This window comes from Neovison vison, chromosome 6 (genome assembly GCF_020171115.1).
Source record: "Neovison vison isolate M4711 chromosome 6, ASM_NN_V1, whole genome shotgun sequence".
NCBI classification, from domain to species: Eukaryota; Metazoa; Chordata; class Mammalia; order Carnivora; family Mustelidae; genus Neogale; species Neogale vison.
The window spans coordinates 107,449,064-107,473,215 of NC_058096.1; the positions used below are offsets into that span (position 1 = coordinate 107,449,064).

The following is a 24,152-nucleotide window of genomic DNA, read 5'->3' on the forward strand; positions in this document are numbered from 1 at the left end:
CCGCCTCCCGGAGTTCTCCGGCTCCGAGCTCTCCAGCGCCCGGGATCCTCCTGGACCGGTCCGTCCAGATTCCCGCGGGTCCGACCTGCCTGCATCCCCCAGCATCGCCAGGCTCGGCCGCCGCCTGGGTCTCGGAGCCGCCCGCCTGGATCGCACCGTCTCCTTGCCCGGATCTCCTGGGACCGTACGCGAGCGTTCCTCGGAGCCCGCGAAGCGGACCCTTCCCCGGGTGCCCGCAGCCCCGCCGGCGCGGCCCGGCGCGGCCCGGCTCGGCTCCCGGAGCCCGCCCCGGCCATGGCCCGAGCCCGCCCGCCGCCGCCACCGCCGCCGGGGCTCCTGCCGCTGCTCCCTCCGCTGCTGCTGCTGCCGCTGCTGCTGCCCGCCGGCTGCCGGGCGCTGGAAGGTGAGCGGCGTCGGGGGGTGCGTCCGAGGCTTAGGGTAGCCGGGGTCGCCCGAGCGTAGGCCGGAGAGGACCCGCGCTGTGGGTCAGATGCGGGCTGGGCGCACGTCGGAGGAGGTTCCGTCACCCGCGCCGCTCCGGGGGCCGGAGGATGGGGTGGGGAGATGGCCCCCGTAGCCGCCTCGCAGGCTCCAGATGGCCCAGAGGCCCGCGGTACGTGGGTCGTGGATCTCGGGCAGCTCGACTTGGGTTGAGCGTCCCCGAAAGTCACAGAACCGCTGTGAGCTCATGGGGGAGAACCCCGCACTCACCGCAGAGGAGCGGAGCCCTAAGCTGCCCGGGGAGGCGAGGAAGTGTGGGCGACCCACCGGGCGAGGCGGGGGGCCTCCGAGAATGCCGCGGGGCTGTGGCGGGTGGGGGCGAAGCGGGACTCCCAGGTTGGGGGGCGGCGTTGGTTAGGAACCCGTTGGAGTCGACTGTGAGAGGTGTGAGTGCGTGCACCCTGCTTTGTCAGGGGATGGCTGCGGGGGTGGAGAGGCGGGGGCCTGTTATTGTTTATGGTTTATGGAGCGCCAGTTACACACGAGGTGCTGCCCCCACGGGCAGTGCGCGCTGCTCTGCGGTTCTCCGCCTTCTAGCAGGACATGCGAATGTTCGGGTCTCCGTTGGACCCCCGAAGTTCAGGGGTTTGCCCCTTTTGGCGGTGGGGAAAGGCCGAGTTCCTCAGTAGGTTGTGTGAAACCGATCCAGACGGTGCTGAGCGGGTGGCTCCAACTTCCAAACGACTGTACTTGGGGGAACAGGATGCTGTTGGCCCTGGTGGGAGAGCTCACACACATGTGGCCACTTGACAGGAGTCTGCGGGAGAGAGAGGCACTGACACTGGTCACAGACAATAGACACACGCACACACACAGGGTTTCCTAAAATTTTGGAGCCATTAAAGGAGAGAAGACCTTAATCTGGAGGGTAGGACACCACAGAAATTTGTGGGACATTGGAATATAGACAGTACTTAGTTTTGGTGTCTTTAACAGCACGTCTAGTCACTTTCTTAGTATAGGAACAAAATAGGAATTCTGTGTAGCTTGGTTTGTTTGTATGTTCACAACTGGTAAACTTAAAGGAAAAAGGGCACAGTTCCGAGAGAAAGGCATCTTCTGGTGCTTTCCAGTTTTCTCTCTGGGAAACGGTCCTACAAACCCCCAACCCCTTTTATCTCGGAGCCCACCGGCGCTGACAGGCCGGTTCACACGGGTGGACACATGCAAATCCCAGCAGAGACACTGAGGTCGCGCCCACATGTGTGTGATAGGATCTCAGGCGTGAGAAACCAGTGTGGGGCTTTGTTGTTGATTGCCTCAAGGGTGTGAGCCAGGGAGCCTGTTGGAGTTCTCAGGTCTGTGTCTCCGTGTCTTAGCCCAGGAGGGGCCACACAGGCACAGGTGCTTATGGGACTCTGTGTGTGTTAGGCACAGGACCCTCCTTGTCAGGTGTGGTGGGTGCTGCTGCTGAACAGTGGGGTGGAGGGGGTGTGGTTTGGGTCTGGGGAGCAAGGACTGCCTGAAGAGGCTCACTCCTTCCTGCCTTTCTTCCTCCTCTGCACTCCTCACAATCTGCTAGACCCTCAGCGGCAGGCCATAGCTGGGAGCTTGGCATCCAGGCCTTGGGGCCGAGGAGCTGAGGGGCTGACTGGGCTGACCGGAGGGCCCATGAGCAGTAGCAGCACAGGAAAGAGCGGGCAGCAGGGCCCCAACTTTGTCCCTCCTTCCCCCTCACCCTAGCTGTGTTTGGGGCTACTCCCTGACTGGGTAGGTGGTGGCTGGGAGGCCAGGCCAGTGTGGGGTGCCTTCCGTGTGTGGCTTTTACCAGTTCCTTTACTTCTGCCATATCTCAGACCTTAGGGTTTTCAGTGTGTGTGCTCAAGAATGAAAGGAAAAAGAGATACTTTGGGGCATGAAGCCCCACACAGAAGTATGCCTCCCCACTCAGTTCTCCCTCATGTTGAGATGTGATAGTGGTAGTACCCACTATCTTAGAGTCATAGTGAAGATTGAGTCCTTAATGTGTGTACTTAGCACACAGCCATTATTATTCAGGGATTAAGTGCTATTATCATTATCCTGGGGTCTGTCCCCTGAGCAGGGGCAGAAGTAAAGCTGGTGTGTGCCTTACCTGCTGGAGAGAGGTTAGAGGAAGGGGTTGGGGGGTGAGGGGGGGAGATTGATCTGAAGAGCAAGTTGTCGCCCTCTTCCATCTCCCTTCAGCTCTGGGAGCAATGGGATTGGGATGGGATGAGAGCTGGGTCCCGGGCAGCTGTCTGTGTCCTGCCCATCCCCCAGCCATGTCTGGATCTTGAAGGGTGAGGTGGGAAGACTTGGTGGTCCTGGGCTAGGGCCATGGGGCGGGGCTAGTTAGGAGCTTCCCTACTCCCAAGCTTTACAGGCAGGGGGTGTAGGCTCCAGCCTTCCATTTGGCTTTGCCAGGATTTGGCTTGCCCTGGGCCTAGGGGAGCCTTTTGGCTCTCCACATCTAGGGGCCTATATACTTGGAGCCAGGAGTCCTGAGTTGTGCGTACTGTTTTTTCATGGATGCCCTGGTTAGGTGCTGTCTAGCAGCTGGTTGCTCTTCCTCCCTACACACTTGGGGTCCCCCAAGGCAGCATCTAGGGACCTCATCAGTTTTCCGTGAGGATGGAGCCAGGGTCCTTGCTTGTCCTTCTTGGTTGAAAAAACTCCCCTCCCTTTGCCCTCTGATTGCTTCCCTCCCCGTGCAAACACAGACCAATTTTGCCCTCAGATTTACCCTCAGTCATAGGAAAACAGGGCCACCTTGTTGCCCACTCTCCCTTCGAGTAGCGTCTCCCAGTCCCCCGAGCCAAGATCCTTCTCCCCTCCAGGACCACGAACCGGAAGGCGAGCAGACCAGGAACAGGCGTGGGAGGGGGAAGGATGTCTGGTCCGTAGGACACTTACACGTGGGACCAGGGAGAGGTCTGCTGAGAGCCTACCCTTTTGAGGGGGAGACCTGGTTGCCAGGTATGAGAGGTGGGGACCGCTGCGGAGCACGTGGGGTGCAAGGGAAGGAGGTAGCATGTGTGTGTCTCTCTCAGAGGCGGCAGTGGTGACCCCCGAGGAGGTGCTCCCTGAGAGGGCACGCCAGGCCTGGGATTTCTGGGGCTGGCTCACGCATCGAGTCGCCTCTGGTGGCCCCCACCCCATCCCTGTCTGTCACGAGCTGGCACCTCAGAGCAGCCGCTGAAGGACAGTGGCAGGTATTTGGGGGAACTAGTTTGCTTGTCACTGCCTTCCCTTCAGCCAGCGCTGCTGCCACCACCGGCTCTGTGGCCTCAGCAGCAGGGAGCTAGAGCCTAAGCTGCCGTGGGCAAGGCAAGGCCTCCGCCACCCGGCCTTACACTAATTAAACAGCATGAAGAGGCTGAATCACCAGGCCTGCATAGTTTGAAAATTGTAGCCCTGCCTGTTGTGCTGAGTCAAACTGGTTTGTCGGGATTGGGCAGCTGGGGAGGTGGGGGGGGGGTGGCGGTGAGGGGGACTCGGTACAGCTGGGCACCTGATGGGGTGGGTGAGGCCCCCTGCCCCTAGGGGCTGCCTTGGCCCCAAATGTCCTCTTGCCTCCTGCCCCCAGACCCCTGGCCAGACCCACCGTGGCTGGGATGCCGGCGAAGGACTAGCTGTCCGTCTGTCCCGGGTCCCAGCTGGCTGACTGACAAGGCCAGGGCTAGGGTGGGGGCATGGACAAACATGGAGGCATCTGGGCTCCTTGCTCTGTGCTTTCTCCTCCTTTCTCCCTCTCAGGTTTATTTAATTATAAATCCCCACGATCTGAGGGGTGGAATGGAAAACAAAATGTGTTCTCTGTTTTGAGATGCTCCCCTCCCCTCCATCCCAGCATCGAGGGCCATGGGCAGAGAAAGGGAGAGGTAACTTGGGGTGAGTTAGGCTTTTCTAGGTCCCATAGCAACCCTCCCCCCAACCCAGGCTCCCTTCTTCCTCAGGCTGACCACCCTGAGTGTGCGGCTTGGTACACCATGTATGTCTGCTTACATACAGGGTAGGGGCAAGCAGGGAGAAGATGGGACAGATCCCTTGGGTTGGTTGGCCAAGGTGAGGAGCCCCTCAGGGAGGAGGGGGACAAACTCAGGGCTGGCATGGGGTTTTCTCCCTCTCTTTGCAGGCAGGGCTATGCGCCTCCTTGTCCAGGCTCTGCTCCTCTGTCCACCTGCCTGGGAGCTTGACCTTCTCCACTGCCATCAAGTCCCTCATCTGGAGCTTGGGCTTCTTGCTTTTGTCTCAAGGGTTTTTTGATTTCCTGGGTCTCACGGACCCAGAGCAGTGTGTTCTCTGTGACTTGGGGTACTGTGGAGTCTGGCAGCCCCATAAAGCTGTGTGGACTTGGCCCTTTACCGGGATTCGTGGCTGGCTCCCAGCTACACCTGGGCTGACCAGGGAGGCTGTCAGACACAGACTGGGGGCCCATGATACTCTTCTCTTCTTGCTGGGTACCCAACGTATGTATGGAAGGGTTGCCCAAAGCTCCCTTCGTGATGCCGCCCCCCCCCCGTCCCGCCCCACTGCAGGGGCTCAGTGCTGGGGATAGTGCCATTGTGCTGGCAGGGCAGTACCTGGGGAGGCCACACCCAGCCACACCCAGAACCATCTTCATGCCCCTGTCCTGCCCCCAGCCTTGTGACTTGGACTGGTGACAGCTCCCGCCTGGGCCAGGGCCATAGATAGCAGGTCTGGGGTTTGCTCCTTCCCTGCACCTCTGGCCAAGACTGTTCTAGTCCCTCTCCCTTCTTAGCAGACGCTGCCTTCTCCTGGCCCTTCCTCCACCCCACCTGGAGACTCAGCTCACAGAAAGAACATGCTTGTTGTGTGTGTGTGTGTGTGTTGCATGTGTGTGGAGGATGGGCCTTGGAGGCTTTATCCAAACTGTAGGTGCTGGCCTCAGCGCTGTCTGCGAGCTCCCAGGGCACGTATGAGTATGCGGCCCAGGCTCATGTGTGGTTGCGTGAGAGCACGTCATTGCGTCTGTATGGAGAAGCTGGTGTTTGCGTTTGTACTTGACTACACTCAAGACTGTGACTCGAGGCTGGCAATCGTGTGCAGTTGGGTGTGTAAGGAGAGTGCACCGTTCGGTGTGCGTGCCCTCCGTACGCAGATCTCTCTGGAAATCCGCACACGTGAAGACTGTAAGAGTGAGTGTTTGCCTAAGGCAAACCAAATCTGTGTAAAGGAGGGCTTCACTGTATGTCAGTGTCTGAGGAAGACAGATCTGTTTGTACCATATGCGTCTGTGTGTCTGAAAAAGACAGACCATGGCTGATTATGAAGCTCTGTGTGTGTGTGTGTGTGTGTGTGTGTATGTGTTTGCGGGCGGCTGTGGCTTTGTGTGTTTTGTCCACCACATGTGTTGACCTGTCATTCTTTGGCCCCCACGGCAGAGAATGAGCCCAGCCATGGAGAACTGGGGAGTGCTCGTGTGTGTGATTTGCGCCACGTGTCCGTTCTCTGTGGCCCTTTGGAAACCCGAAAGGGGTGCTGGTTTACTTCTGCACATTGAAGCTCCATCCTGGAAAGTCCCCAGGCCTGCTGTCCACTCCCCTGCTCACTTTGGAAGGGCCGGTGGGGTTTCTGGCCTGACAGAGCCCGGTACCGGAGAGTGGCTGCCCGCCTTTTGGTCTCCCTCCAGCAGCCACATGGGGGAGAGAGGAGGATGGGGGTGTGATTGGCAGCTGGGGAGTTTGGAGATTGCTCTCTCAGCCCTCTCTTGTCCTTACCTCCGGTACCTCATATACTTCACCCCAGCTTGCGTCCGCATACGCGTGTGCGGCACACATGTAGCCGAGGAAAGGTGGGCTCTGTTGGGTTGGGTCTGTCCCTCCCAGTGCCACACAGATAGATTCTGGGACCCCTCTGTGCCCTTCCTGAGGCTGGGACACAGGCACCTCAGGGTCTACCTCTTGCTGAAGGGAGCAGTCCCCTCCCCTTCCCCAGAGAGCAAACCCCCTCCCCACCAGGGTGACCGGAGCCCTTCCTCGGGCACACATGACTCGAAATCCAAGTCCTCTCCTCATTAATGGGAAAAATGTGCCGAGATTGAGCGATGGCCAAGGCTGAGCGATGGCCAAGGGCCGATCCCCGCCCCCTCCCTCTCCCGCTCCCCAGAAATTAAACAGAAATGAAGAGCCTCCCTCCACCCCTGCCTCCCCCCTCCCTTCCCCCTCCCCATCATCCCCTCCCGCCCCTCCGAGCCCCACCGTCCTCTCAGAGCCAGCACAGGGCTTGTTTTAAACTGTGGAGGAATCTGGCTGGAGGGGGGAGGGGGCTGAATATTTGGGTTTAAACAGTTCCAGATGGGTTTGGCACAGGCTGAGCAGAAGGAAGTGAGGGAGAGGGAGGAGGGAGGCAGCTTGAGGGAGCGGTGGGAGCCCCTGCCTGCTCAGGCGGGCGGGTGGCGGGCGGCGGGCAGCGGGCAGACAAGCAGGCGGACTGGCTGGCTGGCTGGCTGGCTTGGGGGGGAGGGGGTGCGCTTGGCTCTCCTGCCTCCAGGGACCGGAACGCTCTGGGCTGCTGGCTGAGGAAGAGGCTACTTGGAAACCTCCCTCTGTCTCTGTCTCCTTGGGCCTCCTTGTCTCTCCACCTCACCGTCTTTTGTAGTCCTCAACTGGTCACCGCATTGTCTGGTCCTAGCCAGTGGCTCTGCACATCCTTCCAGCTCTGAGCCTCCCACCGTCCGCCTCGGCAAGGCCCCTGCCCCACCACCTCTCTCCCTGCCTGTCTCTGGGCCCCTGCTTCTGCCCATTTCTCCTTGCCTCCCGTAGACCCCTACCAGATGTCTGTGTGTGTCTGTTTGTGTGCCAGAGAGGCCTGTCGGGCCACTGACCCATGAGGCTGGGACAGCTCACCCTGCACTGGGTCCTCCAGGGACCAGCCATCTCTGATGGAAGAGGAGGGAGCCTCCCCCCAACTTGGCCTTGCATGAGGGTCTGGGCCACAACCACCTCACCTGCCATCCTCAGCTCAGACCCAGAGTGCAGGAAATCAGTGATGGCCATAAGCCTGGAATCTGGGGAGTTTGGGTCTTTCTCTTCCTGGGCAGCCCCAACCTGCCCTCTTCCAGCTCAGGGCAGAGGGGAAGTCTCCCAGGCTCTAAGAAAGGTGTTGGCATCCCTCTCCTTTCAGAGAGCAGAGTTGTCTAGCCAGAACCCAGAACCCGATTCCTTGGGAATTGAGTTTATGTCAAAAACATTAATGGGCCCCTCCTATGGCTGAGCAGGGGGAAACAGATGAGAAACTGAAGCTTAGAATAGGATCAGTACTGTGACAAGGCTCCCAGCCCTGGATGCACAGAAGAAGGCATCTAACCTTAATTTGGTGGTTCAGGGAAGGCTTCCTGGAGGAGGCCAACCTGATGTCTCAAATCTTTGGTGTCTAACATTTCTGGAGAAGTGGCTGCAGACTCTTTTCCAGGGCAGGGTGGCTGAGAGCTGGGTTGGGACTTAAAGGTTACATAGCTTTCTAGGCTTTCTCTGTTCTTCCTTTCTCTCTTCTTCCCTTTACACTGCAGTCAGAGTGCTCTGGTTAAGTGGTTAGCTATCAAGTCAGCTACCTTTCAACCCTTTACCCCAAGTCCTAGCAGTTTTACCTTAGGCCATATATTGACTTTATCTGAGCCTCAGTTTTCTCACCTATAAAAGGGGTGCATGATGCACCTTTATCCAAGGACTGTGGCAAGAACTGAACTAGCTCTCGAGGAGCTGGTCTGTGTCTTGGTGGCCCTCAGCCCAGCCTCAGAGAGTATCCGTGCCCCATCCCCCAGAGGTGGTGGAGTGGGAGGCCGGCTTGGAACAGGCTCTGCCCTGTAACTAACCGTCCCTTCCCCTGGGCATATGTGATGCCAGGCCTTTGTGTTGAGAATGGAGTCAGGGGAGGCCTGGGCAGCAGGCTCTGAAGCACAGGGTCCTTTGTTCCAGGATAAAGGGCCTGCTACCCCTTTGTGTGGAGATTAGCCGAGCCTGTAGGTGTGTGAACTGGGCCTGGCTTTTGCCTCTATGACCTCGGCTGGGATCAGTAGTAGACACCCATCTCCAACAACCTGATGGCTCAAATCTTTGGTGCCTGAAGTTTCTGGGATGTGGCTGCAGGCTCTTCTCCAGGGAAGGGTGGCTGAGAGCTTCGAGGACTTGGGGGTGGGGTGGGATGGGGTAGTGCCTGGTGGGAATCACTTCCTGGTGTCCTGGCCTTTCTTGGACAACCTCCTTCTCCCCACCCTGAGCATGGCCTCTGACCTCTGTTCTTCTCTTTCTCCCCAGAAACCCTCATGGACACAAAGTGGGTGACATCAGAGTTGGCATGGACATCTCATCCAGAAAGTGGGGTAAGCCTTCCCCACCATCTCCCCTGAATGTCAGGGGCCACTTCCTCCACCAGTGTTCATTCCCCTTGCCTCACCAGGGCTGGAGAAGGTCTGCCTCTGCCCCTGCCTATCAGTTTCCCATCCTCTGCACCTGTCACCTTCCTTCTTTGCCTATGAGTGTTTCTCACCCTTTCAGCTTTCAGTCTGCCTGTGTCCTCCTCCCCACACACACCGTCTTTGTCCTATTCTCCCTCTGCCCACCCCTCAGTCCACCTTCAGCCTGTCACCATCCCTCTCCTGGCTGACAGTGCTTTGCTTGTCTTCTCTAACCATCTCCCTCCTTCCTGGGTCCCTGGGTAGGTCACTGGCTTGGGGACCAGGAAACCTTGGCTCCAGATCTTTAACTTGCTTTGTGACTTTTAGCAAGGCAGTTCACTTTTCTGGGCTTCCATTTCTTTTTTTTTTTTTTTAAGATTTTATTTATTTATTTGACAGACAGAGATCACAAGTAGGCAGAGAGGCAGGCAGAGAGAGAGGAGGAAGCAGGCTCCCTGCTGAGCAGAGAGCCCGATGCGGGACTCGATCCCAGGACCCTGAGATCATGACCTGAGCCGAGGCAGCAGCTTAACCCACTGAGCCACCCAGGCACCCATGGGCTTCCATTTCTTAGCGGTTAAATTCCTGTAGTTCTGACATTTCTAAAATACTCTAATTAACCCCCCTAGATGGACTTCACAACCCCCCTGAGTTTTGAAACTCTGGGGTAGGATGGTATTCCAGGCTCTCATTCATCAGACCTGACTGTGTGACCTTGGGCAAGTCTCTACTTCAGAGAGTCTTGGCTCCCTCTTCCATAGAATGGGGACAACAGATATACCTTCTCATGGGGTTGCAGTGAAGGTTAAATGTGATGGTGACAGCCCGTGTTTATTGAACGTGTGCTCTGTATGGGACATTGTCACAGGCCCATTATATATGTTAACCTGATTTGATTCCCTACTACGTCATTTACATCTAATCAGCCCTACTTAATAGACAGCAAAACTGAGGCATAAAGATAACAAATATTATAGCTGATAGTCCCATAGTCCTTATCAAATGCTCTCAGTTCTTTATTCACGTAAAGTCCCTTATTCCTCATATGTTTTCATTCTCGCCATGTTACAGATGGGGAAACTGTGGTACAGGGAGGTTAAGTGACTTGACCCATAGTCACTGAGCAGGGACTGGGATTTGGACCCGTGTAGCCTGCATGCTCAGGCCAGTTCACCACAGACGCATCTCAGTGAAACACATACGCATCTGGGCATGGCGTAGGCACCTGGCACTCATTCTGTCCTTTTCGCTTGGTCCCGGCACAGTGGGAAGAGGTGAGTGGCTACGATGAGGCCATGAACCCCATCCGCACGTACCAGGTGTGCAACGTGCAGGAGTCCAGCCAGAACAACTGGCTTCGCACGGGCTTCATCTGGCGGCGGGAGGTGCAGCGTGTCTACGTGGAGCTCAAGTTCACCGTGCGTGACTGCAACAGCATCCCCAACATCCCTGGCTCCTGCAAAGAGACCTTCAACCTCTTCTACTATGAGGCTGACAGCGATGTGGCCTCGGCCTCCTCGCCCTTCTGGATGGAGAACCCCTACGTGAAGGTGGATACCATCGCGCCTGACGAGAGCTTCTCGCGGCTTGACACTGGCCGCGTCAACACCAAGGTGCGAAGCTTCGGACCGCTCTCCAAGGCCGGCTTCTACTTGGCCTTCCAGGACCAGGGCGCCTGCATGTCACTCATCTCCGTGCGTGCCTTCTACAAGAAGTGTGCGTCCACCACCGCAGGCTTCGCCCTTTTCCCCGAGACCCTCACAGGGGCCGAGCCCACCTCTCTGGTCATCGCCCCCGGCACGTGCATTGCCAATGCTGTGGAGGTGTCTGTGCCACTCAAGCTTTACTGCAACGGCGACGGGGAGTGGATGGTGCCTGTGGGTGCCTGCACCTGTGCCGCCGGCCACGAGCCAGCTGCCAAGGACTCCCAGTGCCGCCGTGAGTGGGGACTGGCCTGGGGGATGGGGGAGGGGGTACTGGGGCCCAAGCCATGTACCAGCTGGGCCCCAGAGCTATGGGCACTCCCGCTTGGCCCTTTTACCTTGGTGTCTCTTCTGCTTCTTGAGAGGCCGAGTTGACAGCACAGAGATTGGGGGCCCGGTCCCTGAAGTCGGAGTCCTGACTCTGTCACTTAGAACTTATGGAACCTTGGGCAGGTTACTTACTCTTTGAACCTTGGTTTCCTCGTGTGCTAGATGGGGACGATAGTGGTGATTCCTCTGTGGACTCGTAGGGATCTTAAGTGAGTTGATGCATGTGAAGCTCAGTGCCTGGCACATGGCAACACCATCACCACCGAAGTGTCAGCCATGACTCTCTCGGGAACCTGGGGATGTGTGGGGGACAGGGATTCTCTTGTCCTTACTTCATACAGGAGGAAATTAGGAGGCTTGTCTGCGGTGGCTTGCCAAGACTCCTAAGACCTTACAGCATACTAGACTTCTAGCTATAAAACCCAGTCACAAAGGCCTCTTATTGAGCCTCATCACAATCTCATAAGGTAGAGTCCAGTTATCTCCCCAGTGCTACCAGTAAGGACACAGGGTCTCTGAGAACAACAATAGTCAAGGTATCAGAGCAGGAAATGGAGGAGCTGGGGCTCTGGCCTTATCCAGGGCTCTGCTGTGCAGGGCAAGATGCTGAGGGCCTTGCCTTCTATCCCTTCTGCCTTGGCACTTGCAGGGGTGGGGGCTGGCTAGGAGGCCTCACGTGGGGTGTTGTCATGGAAAGGTGAATAGTGCCTTACCCGGCCCCTCTCCACTTCTCTATGGGAGCCTGCCCCAGACTTCCTCTTCCTAAGTGGAGAAAGGGGGTGGGGGTGATGAGCCTGACAGCCTGAAGAGGGGCTAACACTCTGCAGGTCCCTGGCAGGAAATGCATGCTGGTTCCCATAGCAACCGGCCTGGCCTGGCCTCTGCCCCCTCCCCCACTGGCTCGAAAGAGCTTGGGTGAACATCACCTTAGTGAGGGGAGATGTACCCCCTGGAGAAGGGCACAGCCCCAAGTCTGGGCACTCCACACTCTGGAGGACCTCCCCTGGGCCAGCCGTGTGTGGTTAGAGTGACCATATGCTTTCATGTGTCTGGGTCGTCCTGGCGTATGCTCATGATCCCATGATTATTCTTAGCAGCCCCTTTCACTCTCAAAATATTCCAGTTTGAAAAATAAATTATACGGCTGTCAGAGATACACAGAACCCCACAGCCGACCACGGGGGGCCCTAGTGTAGATGGCAAGAGAGGACACTGAGGAGAAGGGATGTTCAGGCACTCATCTCTGGCCTTGCTTTGGGTCCTGGGGTGCCCCTTGTGGATGCTTTGAGGCCTCTGAACTCCTGGTGACCCCAGCCTTCCTGCCCTCTCCGCTGTCTTTTTCCCCTTTTCTCACCCCTGCTCAGCCCCCCACCCCTGCCCAAGGGCAGGAAGGAGCTGCTCCCCTGCTCCTGGTGGGTGGGGAGAGAGGCTGGTCCTGGGAACAAGGTCCCACCTCTGGCTGTTCTGGGGTGGCCATGAGGGTCCAAGGGGTGATTTTTCTCAAGTTTCTGCAGGGCCGGGGGCAAACTGGCAGAGTAGAGGGTGCGGCCAGCCTGCCAGTGGTCTCTTCCCCACCCCTTCTCTTCCTTCCCTCTCCCTTCCGTGCCTCGACAAGTCCAGGCTGCCCAGGTGATGGGGCTGACGTCTTTGCCCGTGAGGCCCCGGGGTAGGGGTGGGGGCCCGGGGCGGGGAGGAATCCGCTGACGTGGGGTTTGCATGGGGCAAAAGGGCCTTTTGTAGCTGCACCGGGGTTAGGCAATCCCAGCAGAGCCCCCACTGTCTGGGAGGTAGAGGAGCCAGGAGCTGTGCTGGGGCAGGGCTAGATTCTCACCAATCTGAAGAGCACATCCATCGTCTTCTACCCCGCAGCCTGTCCCCCCGGGAGTTACAAGGCAAAGCAGGGAGAGGGGCCCTGCCTCTCCTGCCCCCCCAATAGCCGCACCACCTCGCCAGCAGCCAGCATCTGCACCTGCCACAGTAACTTCTACCGAGCGGATTCGGACTCTGCAGACAGTGCCTGTACCAGTAAGCGAACTCGTGGCCCGCTCAGCCCTGCTGCAGGCCTTCCCTTGGGGGGGCCGAGATGGTTGCTGTGAAGAGCCACTTTTTGGACAGGGAAGCTGAGGCTTGGGGAGGTTCTATGTGGTGTGCAGCATGGTGCAGCTGAGAAGCGACTGGCCCTGAGCCAGAGTCTAGGTCAGCTGGCTCAGCCTTTCCACCAACACCGAGGAAGCAGCCACTAGCTCCTAGCCAGGCATCCAGAGCCACTGGGGCCTGTGGCCCCTCCCTCCTTCCACTGTGTAGAACTGCTGTTCTCTTGGCCCAACCCCAACCGTGGAGGGGGCCTCACATCTGTGGGGCAGCCTAGTGCCCTGCTTTCTCCCTGCTCTGGTCTTTGGTGTCAGACATTGTGCCAGGTGCCAGGGATGCAGAGGAGACTTAAGATACTGTCGCCATCCTAAAGGAGCTTGCAGCCTGGTGGGAGAAACAGGCAAAAACAGATAAAAGACCATATAATGTGCTAAGGGCCGGGCTGGAAGGATGCCCAGGAATTGTGTTACAGGGGTGCAGAGGACAGGAAGGAGAAGAGTTGAGGAAGTCTTCCAAAAAGTGGTGACATCTTGAGTTTGGCCTTGAAGGCTAAATCGAATCTTCCTAATGGAGAAGTGTAGGAAAGCTCTTATGCTTATTAAAGCAGAGACAAGAGTAAGGCCATAGGAAACTGCTTACTGGACACAGGAACTCCGAATGGGAGGGCAGTGCTGGGGCCCTCGCTCACTGCCCTCTCCCTCTACCTTCCTACAGCTGTGCCATCTCCCCCCCGGGGTGTGATCTCCAACGTGAATGAGACTACACTGATCCTCGAGTGGAGCGAGCCCCGGGACCTGGGGGGCCGGGATGACCTCCTATACAACGTCATCTGCAAGAAGTGCCGCGGGGGCCCCGGGGCTGGGGGCACCTCAGCCTGCTCTCGCTGCGATGACAATGTGGAGTTTGTGCCTCGGCAGCTGGGCCTGACTGAGCGCCGGGTCCACATCAGCCATCTGCTGGCTCACACACGCTACACCTTCGAGGTGCAGGCTGTCAACGGGGTCTCGGGCAAGAGCCCTCTGCCCCCCCGCTACGCGGCCGTGAATATCACCACCAACCAGGCCGGTGAGGAGGGGACACAGGAGGGTAGGGCCCGGGTCGTTTCCTCCCACACAGAACATCGGTTGCCCAGGGCCTGCCAGCGGACCACCGGGGGTCCCCTGGGCACCGGGTCCTAGGGAGCCCGTCGTGAGCCCCCGCCCATCTTCCCTCAGCCCCGTCCGAAGTGCCTACACTCCATCTCCACAGCAGTTCAGGCAGCAGCCTGACCCTGTCCTGGGCACCCCCAGAGCGGCCCAATGGAGTCATCCTGGACTATGAGATGAAGTACTTTGAGAAGGTCAGAGCCTTGAGGGGCAGGAGGAGGCCTTGGGGTGAGAAGAGGACCCCCAAATGGTGTCAGGGGTCCTGGGGAGCCAGGTCTTGGGTACTGGGGCAGCCACAGGTGGGCCCTGGTGGGTGGCTGCTGGGCCTCAGGGCCGCTGAGGTGCTTCATCCCTTTTGGTGTCGCAGAGTGAGGGCATTGCTTCCACGGTGACCAGCCAGAAGAACTCAGTGCAGCTGGATGGGCTGCGGCCTGAGGCCCGTTATGTGGTCCAGGTGCGAGCCCGCACCGTGGCCGGCTACGGGCAGTACAGCCGTCCGGCTGAGTTTGAGACCACAAGCGAGAGAGGTATGTACCCCACTGTTTCTATTCCCGCCTGCCTCAGACTCTCTGTTTCTCCACTTACCCAGTCCCCTCCCTCCCGGTCTCCAGGCTCCGGCACCCAGCAGCTCCAGGAGCAGCTTCCCCTCATCGTGGGGTCTGCCACGGCTGGGCTGGTCTTTGTGGTGGCTGTCGTGGTCATCGCTGTCGTCTGTCTCAGGTACTCCTGGGCCTGGCTTTCTGCCATGGGCTGGCGAGAGCTTCCCTGGAATACCCTAGAGCCCATGTGCTACAGAGGCCCTTGGTGGGCCCAGACCCTCTCCAGTCCGCACCTCTCCAGTCCATGCCCCTGGCCTGATCCCCGGCAGATCCCCTTGGGGACCAAGCCCACTGAGCCCTTTGCCCAGAGACCCAGGAGGGACCAGGTCCTCCCCAGCGCGCCCTGCCCCTCCTGTGAGCCCAAGGGTCCCCTGAACAGAGGGAGCTGTTGGGCTTGTCTCAGGCTGCCCCCCCACCTCCCCCTCCAGGAAGCAGCGGCACGGCTCTGACTCGGAGTATACAGAGAAGCTGCAGCAATACAGTAAGTTTCTTTCTTCATCCTGATACTGCTCATCGCAACCCCAAGTTCCCCTGGTTACTGCAGGGCTTAGAGATAGCCTTTGCCCTGCCTAGGATTTCATCCCTCATACTCCTATTCCGGATAGCCCTTCCTGCTTCCACTCAAGTGCCCTTTCCTGAGCCCCCCCACCTCCCTCTTGCCAGCTTCAGAGACGCATGAGAAGTGACCCCTTTCCTCAAAGGCAGCTAATCCTAGGAGAAAGACAAGATATGTACACAGAAAAAAATGAGAAAACAGTTTGGTGTTAAGCTGGGTGTTCCTGTTACAAAGGGTGGTAAGAGTTCAGAAAAGAGGAAGCCTTCCTGGAGGAGGTGGCCTTGGACTGAGCTGAGCCAGGCAGGTTGAGCAGGGTTTAGAGAAGTGGGGGAGAGCATTCCTGGCTAGAGGAGCCTCTGGAAGGTAGTGGGTGGGGTGGGGAGAGTGCCCGACTGTGGGGGCAGTGAGAAGACTGGTTTGACAGCTGCCTGGGAGTGAGGCTGGGTGGTTGTGGCCAGTTCTCGAAGGGTCGTGAAACGCAGGCAGAGGAGTTTGGACTTGACTCCACCATAGGTAATCCGAAAGGCTCTCAAGCTGGGGAGTGATACAATGTGAGTATTGTTTTAGGGAGACAGGTATGCAGGATAGATTGGTGGGAAAAGTCCAGAGGCAGAGAGCCCAGCTGGGAGACTATTGGAATAGTCTGAGTGTTGAAGGCCTGGATAAGGTCAGGGGCAATGGGAATGAGAGAGGGATGAATCCGAGAGATGTTTTGACATAAGGGATGAGGGAGAAAGAAGAATAAGAATCCTAGGTGTCTAGCCTTTATGGTCACTAGTTCTCATGGAGGGAACAGTGAGTGGGTGGGGATGGAGCGAGTTGGGACTCCAGCAGGGAGGAATAGGGAGCAGACTTAGGAGGGAGGGTGTGAAATGTTTTCCCATCAGGGACAGGGAAGGTGCAGTATCCCTCACTGTCCCCCACCCCAGGCCAAAGCTCTGGCCCCTCTCATGCTCTCGTTTTCTTCTTCTAGTTGCTCCTGGAATGAAGGTTTACATTGACCCTTTTACCTATGAGGACCCTAATGAGGCTGTGCGAGAATTTGCCAAGGAGATAGATGTATCCTGTGTCAAGATCGAGGAGGTGATTGGAGCTGGTGAGTCCCCTAGGGCACAGTGGGGAGGAGAGGTGGGGGAAGGGGGTGTTACCCCAGGGAGGGGCCGCCATGCATTGCATATAGGGCCAAACTCAGAAGCCACTTCCTACCTGTGCCCTGTGCCCTGCAGGGGAATTTGGGGAAGTGTGCCGGGGTCGGCTGAAACAGCCCGGCCGCAGGGAGGTGTTCGTGGCCATCAAGACGCTGAAGGTGGGCTACACGGAGAGGCAGAGGCGGGACTTCCTCAGTGAGGCGTCCATCATGGGTCAGTTTGACCACCCCAACATAATCCGACTAGAGGGCGTGGTCACTAAAAGCCGGCCGGTCATGATTCTCACCGAGTTCATGGAGAACTGCGCCCTGGACTCCTTCCTCCGGGTATGAGTCAGCCCCTAGCCCTCTCCCCCTTCCTACTCCAGAGAGCTGCCTTGGGTAGACCACCCCCTCCTGCAAGGCCAGACAGACCCTACCCTCTTCAGGTCTACAACTATTTACTGAGGTGGCCTGGTGCAGGGGATCAGCCAGGTTCTCAGAGCCAGAAAGACCGAAGTTCTTGTCCCGACTCTGCCCTCTACTGCCTGTGTGACCTCAGGCTTTACTTAACCTCTCTGAGTCTGAGCTGCCTTGGTTATAAAATGAGTGGTGAGAGCTCTTTGGATCCTTACCGGGGTTCATTAGGATGTTGTATACAGACCTCTGCCACAAAGTGGGCTGCTTACTTCCAGTGATCTCTGCACATAGTCACAGGGATAGGTGAGGCGTGGTCTCCGAGGACTTAGAGAGGGTAGGTGGAGGCACAGATGGGCGGGCACGAAGGTCTTGGGAGGGTCCTGGGCCAGTAAGGAGGTGATGGGCCCACCTGAGCCTACTTGTTGCTTCCAGCTCAACGATGGACAGTTCACAGTCATTCAGCTGGTGGGCATGCTTCGGGGCATTGCTGCCGGCATGAAGTACCTGTCCGAGATGAACTATGTGCACCGAGACCTGGCCGCCCGCAACATTCTGGTCAACAGCAACCTGGTCTGCAAAGTCTCAGACTTTGGCCTCTCCCGCTTCCTGGAGGATGATCCCTCCGATCCTACCTACACCAGCTCCCTGGTACAGGAAGCAGCTGGGAGGGAGACTGGGGGCGGGGCCGACCAGGCAGGGGTTTGGGGCTGGGGAGCAGCCCCGAGTCACAGGGTGAAGGGCATGTGCCCCCCCCACCAGGGCGGGAAGATCCCCATTCGCTGGACTGCCCCAGAGGCCATAGCCTATCGGAAGTTCACCTCTGCTAGTGATGTCTGGAGCTATGGAATCGTCATGTGGGAGGTCATGAGCTATGGAGAGCGACCCTACTGGGACATGAGCAACCAGGATGTGAGTGGGGCCAGCCAGAGTGGCCGGGTAGGTGGGGGTCAGCTCAGGAGCAAGGTGGTAGCTCACTCGAGGTTTCCCTGTTCTCGCCTCAGGTCATCAATGCCGTCGAGCAGGATTACCGGCTGCCCCCACCCATGGACTGCCCCACAGCCCTGCACCAGCTCATGCTGGACTGCTGGGTGCGGGACCGGAACCTCAGGCCTAAATTCTCCCAGATTGTCAACACCCTGGACAAGCTCATCCGCAATGCTGCCAGCCTCAAGGTCATCGCCAGTGCCCAGTCTGGGTCAGTGTCTCTGCCTCTATTCCCACCCTGCTTCTGAAGATTGATTTATTTGTTTGAGAGAGAGAGAGAGAGAGAGCGAGCACATACGTGAGCAGGGGGAGGGGCAGAGGGAGAGAGAGAAAGAGAATCCCAAGCAGACTCCCTGCTGGTCATAGAGCCCAACATAGGGCTTGGCCCGACCAGCCCAAGATCATAACCTGAGCGAAAATCAAGAGTCGGATGCCTGACCAACCGAGCCACCCAGGCACCCTGTGTTCCTACTCCTGCCCCTGATTTCCTTGCCGTTAGGATTCACTGAGTCTCTCTTCTTGCCACAGCATGTCACAGCCCCTCCTGGACCGCACGGTCCCGGATTACACGACCTTTACAACAGTTGGTGACTGGCTAGATGCCATCAAGATGGGGCGCTACAAGGAGAGCTTTGTCAGTGCGGGATTTGCGACCTTTGACCTGGTGGCTCAGATGACTGCAGAGTGAGTGTGCCTCAGATTTGGAAGGGCTGGGCAGGGGGCGCTGGGCAGGGGGCGCTGAGCAGGGCCCCGAGTCGGGGGCAGGAGGGAAAGGACTGACCATGCCTTTGTTCCATCTGCAGAGACCTGCTCCGGATCGGGGTCACCTTGGCTGGCCATCAGAAGAAGATCCTCAGCAGTATCCAGGACATGCGGCTGCAAATGAACCAGACACTGCCTGTGCAGGTCTGACACCTGACCCCTACGGGGTGGGTGCCCCCCAAGGACTGTGCAGGGACTCTGACCAGCCGGCTGGACTTTTGGACTTTTGGATGCCTGGCCTTAGGCTGTGGCCCAGAAGATGGAAGTTTGGGGAAGGCCCAAACTGGGACTTCTCCTCCAGGCCTGTGCTCCCTCCCCAGGAAGTGTGCCCCAAACCTCTTCATATTGAAGATGGATTAGGAGAGGGGGTGATGACCCCTCCCCAAGCCCCTCAGGGCCCAGGCCTTCCTGCTCTCCAGTGGGGGATCTCCAGCACATCAGACTTCGCTGTTCTTCAGTGCTGGAGGTCCTGGTAGGGTCAGGTGGAGGATAAGCCTGGGTTCTATAGGGCCCAGCCCTGGCAGGGGTCTGGCCCCCCAGGTAGGCAGAGTAGTCCCTCCCTCAGGAACTGGAGGAAGGGACTCCGGGAATGGGGAAATGTGACACCCCATCCTGAAGCCAGCTGGCGCCTCCAGTTTGCACAGGGACTTGTTCTGGGGACTGAGGGCCCTGCCCCACCCCCACCCTTGGTGCTGTCATAAAAGGGCAGGCAGGGGCAGGCTGAGGAGTAGCCCCTTGCCCCCCAGAGACTGACTCTCAGAGCCAGAGTTTGGATGTGTATGTGAGTGGGTTTGTGTGTGTGTGCGCGCGCGTGTGTGTATGTGTCTGTGCACGCACTGGCCTGCACGGAGAGTATGGGTGAGTGTGTAAAAGCTTGGCCCTGTGCCCTGCAGTGGGGCGAGCTGGGCCGTCAGCGGAATAAAGGCAATAAGATGATTCTCTTGCCCCTTCTCTTTGCACCTCCCAAGGCGGGATTCCCTCATGCCCTCGAATTCACAGTCCCTCAGTGCCAGCCCCCTTCAGAATTCCTTGGTGTCTTTGGGAGACCAGATCCAGGTCTTTCTAGGTTCACCTTCCCTTTTGTGCTTCAGCCTTATTGCATCTAACTTCTGGGAAGTGGGCGGTGACAGGAGAGCCAGCTGCCCCAGAGTCCTTCCTGCAGAGGCCCAGGTGTTCCTGGGGTCAGAGCAGATGCTTCCCAGTCTGCTGGTGTTTTATGGAGTCCTTTCACACCCATTGTCTCTGAGGGAGCTGAAGGGGTGGGGGTCAAGTGACCTTGGGACACAAGGCCCAGGAGCCCACACTGGTGTTCAGATGCTGAGGCTAACCCCTTTGAGCAAGCATCAGCCCAGAAGTGTTGCTACTCTTCACAGAGCGCTTACTATGCTGCCGGCACTGGGCTAAAATGCTCCATTTATATACATGGATCTTTTTTAATCTCACAACAACCAGCCAGGGACGGAAGTATTTTTATCTCTTTTTTACAGAGGAGGAAAGGGAGAGGTTAAGTAACTTGCCCAAAGTCGCTGAGCCAGTAAGTGAGGCCTGGGGCTGGGATTCCCACCCAGAGACTGCTTTGCACACTTGAAAGGTTCGGAGGATAAATAACAAGAACCAGGAAGAGGATTAGGAAAATAGCTTCTGGAAATGTCAAAGGAGAAATCATGGGGGGCCCTCAGAGTCCCCTTGGATACAGAAACACACCGGATTGGTTGGGGGCGGGGTTGGGGGGCAAGTGCAGGCCTTTTTCCCTGTGTCAGGAGGGACTCTCCTGGCTTTAAACCTTTTCTGGGCGTGGAACATGTCTCCAAGTACCAGCATACCCTAAATTAGAGGGTCTGGGCCGGCCCCGGTAGGGGGAGGGGCGTGGGCAAAACCCCGTAGATCTCGAGGTTCACGCCTTCCGGCCCCGCACAACTCCCAGTCATCTGGCAGAACAGTTCCTGGCGCGGGACGTAGCCCAGGGCTGGCGCCGCCGCAGGCCATAAGGCGTGGGGCAGCTACTTCGGGCGCAAAGGAGCAGGCCTGTGCGGTCCGAGCTCGGAGGCTGTGGCTTAGTGCAGCGCCTGGGCAGCTGAGCTGCAGCCCTGCGAGCCGGGATCCGGGGCAGAGGAGCGGATGACGCGCGGGTCCCGGCGCGCTCACGGCCCTGCGGCTGCGCGCTCCCGCGTCCCGCGTCTCCTGCCGCGCCCGCTCCTTAATATTCCCCCCACGGAGCCCAGCCCCGCGCAGCAGGGGCTGGCCCGGGGGAGGGGCGCCCCGCCAGGCTCTGCCAGCAGCGCCCCCCGGGGCGGGGAGAGAGGGTAGGGAGGGGTGTGGGCCCGGAGCTCCTCCGACGAGCCCTACTGCCTCGGCTGGGGACTGTTGCCGGCGGGGACGGTGCGCGGGTCCGAGGTGGCCTTGGGCCCAGGCGCCCGAGCTGTCAACGGCGCGAGGTGTCGCGGGCGGCCGGGGGAGGGGACGAGGCGCTGAGTGGCGTCCTGCACACCCCGCGCCACATTCCCAGGCCGAAGGTTCAGATAAAGAGGAGGGGTGCTCCAAGCGCCTGCTCAAGTGGTCACTTCCTGCTCCTGAGGCTCTGAGGTGAGGGAGGGCCGGTGGCGCGAGGCTCCTGCACTGACCCCCTCAGCCCCCCTACTCCGTCATGTTAACATTGTTAGTGGGAGTCTGGGATGGGGGCTCCCCCGAAGGGGTAAGGAATCGCCACCTACTGGGTCCGGAGGGCGGGATGCTGGACGTCCAGTGACCTGGGAGGAGTGCCCACCCCTTCAGCGGCACAGAGGCGGCACTTGGTGTGTGTGCCCTAGGGTGAAGATTTCGAGGGAGGTCTTGAATCCAGAAATCCGGGCGGGGTAGGTAAGGTATTCTGTTGGCTGTGCCCTGTGCAGCTCATCGCAGGTACCTCCTCCAAGTGTGTTCGGATTTGTATTCCCCTGAGTGCACACCTCTCTCCTTTCACTTAAAAACTGGAACAGTAGACAGGGGCACACTACACTTACCCACACCATACCCACAGCAGGTCCCCAAGTCTCCTTCATTCAGCTTCACAGATTCACACATCCTCGATCTCAAGACCCTCCTGTCCCAACTACCTAACCTACACCGGCTAGAGCGTCCATGACTGAGAAGAGGTGAGGGAAAGGATTCAAAGACCAGAAGTACTAAAACCACCCCCTTCTTGAAGGCACCCCATCCTTGAAGGTGCATTCCTACCTGAGCCACCTAACCCAGCTAACCTGTGTCTCAGTGGGGTTTGGGATGAGTCCTCAAGACCTCTGAGCAGGAGTGCAAGGAGGGGTGGGAAGTGGTTAGTGCAGAGAAAGAATGAGGGTACTCAGGAGGGGTCTGGCTTTTCTGCGGGCAGATCAGGAATGAGAGGTAGCGGGGTCTTGATCTGCCCAGTCTTAATTACACACTAGTGGGGGCAGAAACTAGATCTTCCGAGTTAGGGCTTAAAGAGGGAAGCCAGTGGAGGGTAGGGGGTGGTATTGAGGCTGGGGGAGGAGCAGCTCTGGCAAACCTCCCTTTATGCCATCTGCCCCAGAGGGGAAGTTGCAGCCCCAAATGACCCATTTCATGCTCTTCGCTGTGCCTAAACTCAGAGAGTACAGGCAGTTAGGGAAAGTAAGCTGCTCTAGGCTTCCTCAGCACTTGACAGTATCCCACTCCTCCAGGGTGGTCCCAGGGAGAGGGACCTGGGCAGCAGCCCCTAGATCTAAGCCAGTGTGGCCAGACTGTGAATGAGAACCTGGGGTGATGAGGGGGTAGTGAGTGGGAAGGGCTGCAGATTTAGAGTCAAAGCCCAGCTTCCTAGTCTGTGACCTTGGACAGGTTGACTTCTCTGTGCCTCAGTGCCCTCCTCTGTAAGAAGGTATAGTAATCATTCCAACTTCACAAGATTGTTACAAACATTCAATCAGTGAATAAATGTAAAGGTGTGCCAAGATCATGGGACGTACTAAAAAATATCAGATAATATTTTCATTAGTAGTTTGAAAGTTAAAAATTAGAAGTTTAAATAAAATATAGGAAAAGAAAAAATATATAGGAAAATACTGAATGGTGTTTGATGCATACACAGCAGGAATTGAATAAACCAAGGCACTTGGGGAAAATCCACTGACCCCATTCTATTCACAGGGTGCTGGACATTTTGCTGCAGGCTTAGCCCAGGTCCTGGCCCACTTCCTGGGATGGGGCTGCTGGGGCCTGGATGGTTTGAAGGCAGTGAGGGTGTAGAAACTTCAGCAGTAGAGAATGCAGCAAGTTGTAGAGGGAACTCGGTTCCTGCTTTTTTTCTTTTAAGATTATTTATTTATTTATTTGACAGACAGAGATCACAAGTAGGCAGAGAGGTAGGCAGAGAGAGGGGGAGAAGGGGAAGCAGGCTCCTTGCTGAAGCAGACAGCCTGATGCGGGGCTCCATCCCAGGTCCCTGGGATCATGACCTGAGCCGAAGGCAGAGGCTTTAACCCACTGAGCCACCCAGGTGCCCCTGCATTTCTCTCCTTAGTGCACTGATCCCGGGTCTGGCTGGGGGTGGAGTGATCCTTCTCTCCAATATTCACTCATTCTTCGAATATTTGCTGGATATCTACTATGTGCCAGGTGTTGTGCTGGGTACTAGGAATTTGTGATGAGCAAAAATAGAGACAGCCCCTGCTTCAACCAGCTCAGTCTATTAGGGACATGGATGCTATTTATATAATCGTACAAAGAAATGTGTGAAATTACAAGTCAAGGTAAATATTAATGGGTGTGGGACCGAATCACAGCTCTAGAGACCCGACATAGTCTTGGGCCAGGCTGAGGGTCCTCTAACCAGTTATCTGGTGTGCAGGAGGGGGAGCCGGGGCCCCCATTACCAACTAAGTCCCTTTAACCTTTTGGTAACTGACTGAGTATATCTTCATTCACTCCCTCCTTCCCTCATTCATTTATTCAGTTGGGCCCTTCCAACTGAATAAATGAATGAATAAATAAATGAATATAAGAGTCCCAGTATATGGAGTTGAGGATACGGAGGTGAACCAGCTACAGCTCCTACTCTTTGGAGGTACCACAGCTCAGAGGGGATCACTGTAATATGAATCAGCCAGTACAATATATGGTAAGTGCTATAGGGAAGTAAGCCCCAGGCATTGTAAGGAAGGACTCAGCCTGGAAATTCTGTCAAAGAAGGCTGTTTGAAAAGACGACCTAAGTTAAGTGTTGGGGACTCTTAGCAGTTAGCGGGAGGCGAGAAGGGAACCGTATATGCAAAAGTCCTGGGACTCACAGGAGTAAGGCAGTCTAGGGGCCCAGAGGCCATCCTAACTCAGAGGAGGAGGAAGGAAGAAGGTCATAGACATATGAAGTTGACTAAGCCTTCCCTTCCTCCAAATTCTTCCCCAGCTAGGCTGGCTGCTTCTCACAGCCCAGAGGGCCAGACTTGGGCATCTGTCCCAGTAGTTACTCCTTCTGTAACCCTCTGCTCTGCCTCTTCCCTGCTACAAGGCACGCTTGCCCACAAGCATTTCTGAGTACATGATGGGTTCTATCCCCGTTTTTGCAGAAGA

At 57.4% G+C, this 24,152-nt stretch overlaps 1 protein-coding gene across 1 annotated transcript; it reads left to right on the top strand.

Moving 5' to 3' along the window:
- The first annotated feature begins 294 nt into the window (after positions 1-294).
- EPHB3 (EPH receptor B3) lies at positions 295-18,844 on the top strand. The gene is made up of 16 exons (XM_044251919.1): positions 295-403; positions 8,739-8,803; positions 10,144-10,816; positions 12,781-12,936; positions 13,717-14,067; positions 14,217-14,341; positions 14,515-14,674; positions 14,759-14,867; positions 15,175-15,227; positions 16,276-16,398; positions 16,529-16,776; positions 17,281-17,496; positions 17,608-17,757; positions 17,850-18,043; positions 18,361-18,516; positions 18,636-18,844. The coding sequence occupies exons 1-16, from the start codon at positions 295-297 to the stop codon at positions 18,742-18,744; spliced, it is 2,997 nt and encodes a 998-aa protein (XP_044107854.1). The 3' UTR covers positions 18,745-18,844.
- The last annotated feature ends 5,308 nt before the right edge of the window (positions 18,845-24,152 follow it).